This window comes from Erpetoichthys calabaricus, chromosome 2 (genome assembly GCF_900747795.2).
Source record: "Erpetoichthys calabaricus chromosome 2, fErpCal1.3, whole genome shotgun sequence".
Lineage (NCBI taxonomy): Eukaryota > Metazoa > Chordata > Cladistia > Polypteriformes > Polypteridae > Erpetoichthys > Erpetoichthys calabaricus.
Genome location: NC_041395.2, coordinates 199054849 through 199061130, shown reverse-complemented (window position 1 = coordinate 199061130; position 6282 = coordinate 199054849). Strand labels below are relative to the sequence as shown.

The 6282-nt window shown below is 38.5% G+C and overlaps 1 protein-coding gene across 1 annotated transcript; it reads right to left on the bottom strand.

The window, feature by feature from the left end:
• Window positions 1-391: 391 nt before the first annotated feature.
• camk2n1a (calcium/calmodulin-dependent protein kinase II inhibitor 1a) lies at window positions 392-4488 on the bottom strand. Its single transcript, XM_028795002.2, has 2 exons — window positions 3833-4488; window positions 392-2291 (listed from the first exon to the last, which is right to left on the bottom strand). Exons 1-2 carry the CDS (start codon window positions 3999-4001, stop codon window positions 2221-2223), a joined length of 240 nt encoding a protein of 79 aa, XP_028650835.1. The 5' UTR covers window positions 4002-4488; the 3' UTR covers window positions 392-2220.
• Between the last annotated feature and the right edge of the window lie 1794 nt (window positions 4489-6282).

Here is a 6282-nt window from a genome sequence, read left to right as displayed (position 1 = left end):
ACCTCCACAGAAATGGAATATGTTGGTGTTTCCTCAATTGCACTTAGTAATTGAAAGAGAAGTGTTGGCTGCTTGCACTCTTGCCTTTTTCCACTATTTGTAGCATTGCTTCTACTTCATAACATCTCCCTGTCTCCATCACTTGTGCACATGTGCACTTGCCTAAGAACCTTGGATTGCTCAAGTATTGAGTCTTTTTAGCACAATCCCATCTGTCAGTAAACAAGTTAAGTGGCTTTCCTGGTGTAAATGTGGTCTGGCGGGCACCTGATTAGCCGGTCCTCCATTTTTCAAAACAGGTAGATTGACTCCTTTGCCTTGAAGTAGTTGGCAAGTCCGCTGGCACTGATGCCATTCTGAGCGTGAGCAAGAGAAAAAAAACATACAAGTATTCTTGTATCGTTCACCATTTATTAATTCACCAAATACAGTGAAAATGGCTCTGTAATTTACAATGAATCATTCTTAGAATGTCATGACATTTTTTGCTTGTATTCATAAAATGATGTTTTTGTTTTTAATTATTGAAAATATGAAGGTTCCATGCACAACAAACCATATTATTTTTAATATTAGTCAAAAGAATGGTACAAAAGAAATTAAAAAACACAACTTCCAATGTTTAAAAAAAAGAATACTGCCAAATAACCATTAGTTATTTGAGAGTTCTCGTAAACAGTGCAATATTTTCTAAAGTTGTCTTTTCTAACAAATCCATCAACAATGCTCAAAGTCACAGTATAAGAATTCTCAATAAATATTTTCACATTGATGTGTGCAAAAACCGAAACACATTCAATAAGTCTTTTTTTCTAATTTCCAATACTGATATAGCATGAGACAAACAATAAGAAATCCATCAGTATCTCCATTGAATTCACTGTGGAGATCCTCACCAAAAATACAAACGTTCTGTTGATGAATCATAAGACGTTAGACTAGCATATTTTTAAATAACAAATATTCAGATATAAAAATACAAATATGAATTTTGTTAAAAAGAAGCGTGCCAGGGTGTTCATGACTAACAGTACCTAACATTGGCACCAGGATTTCAAAGGTCATGCAAAGTGATGAAATTTATTATCAACTTTAAATAAAATTTTTTCTTCCAGTCCTTTAGAATTACATTATATATGTATATATATAATATATATTACACACACACACACACATTCACATTCACACTCTCCTCATTACTCTTTGTTTTGCCATCCCTGCCGCCATTAGCTCAATCAGACCTTCTTAAAGACCATGTTGGGAATGGCTTCAGGGAGTAGAGAAGGGAGTTCCTAATTATCCAAAGGTGAGTTTATTTAACTACATTATCACCATAACGTCACTAATAATGAAAGTGGTCCTTATATCGCAGTAAATGGAAGATGTAAGAAGCAGCTAAGACTCTTTCCGTGCACACTGCTTGAATGAATAGAGTGCTCAAGAGCTCCAAAATAATGCATTGATTTGGCTTTTTTAAGATACATACATGTCTTGAAAAAAAGATAAACTCCGAACCAGATTGCAATTATCCAGCTCTTCTGGAAGTGCTTTGTGATAGTGTTCACCGTGAATGGTGCTCTGCAAAATGCAGACTCCTCTGGCCTAAGAGGCGGTGCTGCTAAGTGGCGCTCTCCACTGAAGTGGTGCTGAAATGGACAGTTCCCCGGGGAAAGCCGCGCAGCGCAGGCCATACTGTGTGCGTGTCTTACGGAATGTGCGAGTTGGTAAACGAAATGCGTTAACACTACACAATGATGAACCTTGAAGCGAATCGACTGTACAGCTACAGAAATGGAGCTCGAAATGTTTCCCGCTTGCAGGGTTCTTTAGTTTTACAGCGCATGTTGGTGGAAGATGGCCCTGAAATGAGATGTCCATTCTTCGCTATTCACAACTCGAGATAGTAAAAGAAAAGCTGCGCAGCAAGTAGACTGCATAACGGCGGGTTAAAATCGGTTTTGGTTTGGAGATTTGCCAGCAACCCCAATAATTTCATTTCCCCTTTTCAACCTCTCTCGCTCTCTTTCTTCCTCTCTCACTCTCCCTATTTATCATTCTCTTCCCCTTCCTTTTTATGATTCTCGTTTCTTTTCTTTCATTGTTTTTCTTTTCTCAAAGAGTTTTTTATCCCTCTGTCTCTTTACAATCCACAATCACATGCACAGCTGCCCAAAGCGCTTAAAATCACTTGAAAAAAAGTCCGCAGAGGTGAGATTCAGCTTAGACTCCCGGGGAGGTTTTGTCTGTCATCCCCTTCAGCACTTCATCTATCCTGTCGTCCTCGATCACAACTGCAACACAAAATACAAAATAATGATAATGATAATAATTTATAAACCTTTATGTAGCTATCCCGAATGTCGCGTCACAGATTAAAAGGAAGCTGGAACCCAAATTTAAAATACAATTTCTATTTTTCTATATAAAAATATTAAGGAAATAACATGGAAAAGAAAGCAAGGTTTTTAGGACACTTTTAAAATCTAAATTAGGGTAATTACAATTGCAGTGCAGCTTTTGTATGGAATTTAATTTCTCTACAGATGTAAAGGCAATTATAATCCGCCAGACTGACACGAATCCGAAAAAAATGTCCGCATTTACGAACAAAGCGGTTTTCGGGTTTGACACATTTTTAATGCTTCGGCCGAATATTCCAAACCTTTAAGTACGTTCATATGAATAGAGGGTTGCTTTAAATAGCATTTAAAGCACAGATAATACTGGATAAAACAATGGAAATGTGTGAACCATATTATAAATCGTCAAATGATCTATTTAACATTAAAATGTATTGCAGCAACACGCAAATTACTGTATAAATGTATTAAATTCTATACAATCCAATATATTTATAAAAAATGTATCACTGTAATTACACCATCAATGGTTCTAAATTTCAGTCCACTCCTGGTAAAATAACGAAATTGCAGGAACATTACTTTTAATCATTGCAAATATATATATATATATATATATATATATATATATATATATATATATATATATATATATATATATATATATTATATATATATATATATATATATATATATATGCTGCATTAACTAAGTTGTTTTTTATTTATTATTGCGAGTATTCGCTCTGAAAACCCCGCCCTAGGCATCCTGTCACTGCTTTGTTTAATTTTCAAAGGTTTACCTTCCACTGTATTTAACTTAACGACCCTCGTCTCTTTTAACTGCGTTCATTTGCCAGTAACTGAATCATTTACATATCGCTGGTAACTATTGATAGAGTGGAGTGCTTCTTGTTAGTATGTATGTATGTATGTAATCATGCATGCGCGTTCGTGTGTTGTTAATGTTCGCCTGCATTAGCCTGTACATGGGAGGTAGTGTGTATAATTCACAGTACAAACATCCAAGTTCATACAGTTTTGTTATGTTAAACCGACATCATTTATGACTATTAGATCATTAAACCTTTTTTTTTTTTTGCGTAGACCTTAGTGACGTCTGCACTAAATTGAACTTAGTGACTAATCGACATTCTTTTTCTTTCTTTCTTTCTTTCTTTCTTTCTTTCTTTCTTTCTTTCTTTCTTAACAAAACAGATGTTCTTTCTTAACATCTTAACAGATGTCCGCGTACAGATTATTAAAATAAGGCATTATATTATATTATATGATATTATCGTTTAGCATTGACATCTGTGATTGAACAACTGGTTGACCATTACAGACACGCAAAAATGATGCTGATTAATCCTTACCGTTCGCATGCCATTGTCATCAATCCACCAGGGAAAGTTATACTGTCAGGTATTTACAAGTTGTCTAGTATTTCACCTTCTTATTACTCTCGCTTACCTCTCTTGGCTCTGCCGATCTGCCCAAGCTTAGGGGGTCGTTTTCCTTGGGGTCCCCCGAAGAAGGTGTTGGTGTCCTGCAGCCGGCAGCTGAAGGAAATCTGACTGACATCACTGTCCGCTCCATAGCTCGCCATTTTTCCCTCGCTGTATGGCAGTATCTCGGACATAATGACAATGTGGCTAAGCGCAAAGCAAAGAGAGAGATGAATCGGAAATGTTTGACAGATCGAGTTCGATGCAATCAGAGGTAACAGTGGTACTCGCAGGTATCCCCCGTGTGTAAGCTGCACTCCTCTCGTGTCGGTTGCTGTGCGCCCTCACAGTCTTCTGCACTGTCTTCAAGTGCACACGCAGCCTTTTTCTTCTCTCTCTCTCTCTCCCTCTCTCTCTCTCTCACCCCCTCTGTGTGTGTATGTGTTTCTTGCTCGATCGTCGCCCCCCTGTCGCCCAGCCCCCTTTCTTTCTCGCGTGCCCGCGCGCGATTCCTTTTCCTCCCACTTGACAGTAGTGATTCGAATTGTCTTGCCTTGTGCCCTCAAGTACGCAGATCAGCGGTGAGCGAAGAAGAGAGACAATATGCACTTCCTTTGCCTTCCCGGAAAAGTATTCCGAAAAAAGTGGGAGATCCCGGCATCATAAAGGAAACCCAGGCGGTAGAGTGAAGTCATCCATCCGGGTTTCAAGGCAGGGCTGGTGGGAGGGGGTATGGGTGAGAGATATACAGTGGAAGAGAGAGAGAGAGAGAGAGACAGAGAGAGAGAGAGAGAGAGTAGGGTGACATCAGCAGGCGAGAGATGAATAACAATGAGAACTGCAGCAAAACAACGCGAAACAATCCTAGCTCCAAATCCACGAAGAAAATTGGAGCGGACGGGAGTGTTTTGGTTTCTCTCTCTCTCTTTCTTTGTCATTGCAAAAGCATCCGCCTTTTTTTGAAAAGATTCTTATTTGCCTTACGTAACCTATAATTAAGCATGGTACAAATGACAACATGTGTATTACCGTAATCGATGATTAAAATGTTTGGTAACCTCTAAATCATGTTGTTGGGAAATTCATTAATAATAGTTATCTCAATATATATATTGTAACGTCCATAATCCCTTATATATTTCATTCATATCTCATTTCAACAATCATTCCTCGGTTATTTAACCAATACCATTAACATCATAAGCATTTGTCTCTTAATTGTCCTATATTTTCATTTTCCTTGTCTGCTGTTCGCCACAGTTAATGTCAGCCTTTTTTGAAACCTAAAGACTCGTACAGTATTCGTATTTAGAGAAAGATCTATCCGTATTCATATAGCATCTTTCATGTCATTTAGTATGTGCGTGCTAATAATTTCTTCGTTCAAAAAGCCAAATTTGTTCTTAAATTCTGATTGATTGGACGAGTGTCTGTCAAATGGTTTGATTATTCTGATTCAGATCCCATATTGCAACAGAATAGCCGCACAGTGCACTTGCCGTTTCCTCGCGGTGTGTCATACACAAACGCACTTGACACAGAACATCAAAAGCGTTTGCATTAATGTCCTGTCTCACTACGTGTTGGCAAGGTGTAGGTGCTTTATGACGGATGCAACACTCATAAGGCACAATTGTTTATAATGGATTTGCACTCTGGTGGTCCCCTATAGAGCTGAAGCTTTAATCTGTTGAGAAGTGGTAATGACACTCTGTGGAAAGCTGGTCCAAACTACACGCTTCCTATGTGTGGCATTTTATGTGTCCATTTTGATTCGGGAAGTAGTTGACGAGATCGGCAGCAAAAGTTGAAATGGATCAGCAGCAAGGAAAGAAAGAAAGATTATTTTAGGTGTCGCAGTTTTTCGTGAAAACAAGGTCACAAGATGTTTTTCGGGTAAAAAAAAGTAATTAATTATAAAACAGTGGACCGTACAACGGGCACTCATACCGTAGACGTTTACACCTGGAAGACTGACAGCTGGGTCTATCTGCCATTCTAATGCTATCACCTACTATGTTTTAAATTACGTCCAATTATATCACATAAAATTATAATTCCAAACAAATCTTTTTTTATTATTTTTTGAAAGTCTGGTTTGTGGATTATTATTTCGGAAAGACCCCTCCATCCGGTCCACAGGAAAGGGACTAGAAAATGGCTGTGTGTTTTGACATATATGGTTCCTTCGACTGGTTTTATTTCAGTTGTTCAAACGGAAGAAGGCGGCTTTCCAGTGTGTCAGACTGCCAATCCTCTTCAGTACTTGGTTAGCCTAAAAGGCCAAATCTGATCTCTAACAGCACTTGCGTTTCACAATCCGAGAACTTCCCTGCGCAAATTGAACGCATTAGCATTCAGCACCTCAGGCAAGCAGAGCTGGAAACCTCTGCTGCGGGCGGGCGTCCGGCCCCTCCAACCCATCCATCTCCACAACTGCGGCTCTGCGATTTTTTTTGTGCGAGAGAAATGAGA

Bases quoted from the DNA above. Each gene is read 5' to 3' on its own strand.
- camk2n1a (XM_028795002.2), bottom strand. From the start codon at position 4,001: ATGTCCGAGATACTGCCATACAGCGAGGGAAAAATGGCGAGCTATGGA. The intron at 2,292-3,832 runs GTAAGCGAGAGT...TTTGTGTTGCAG, and splicing joins GATCGGCAGAGCCAAGAGAG to TTGTGATCGAGGACGACAGG.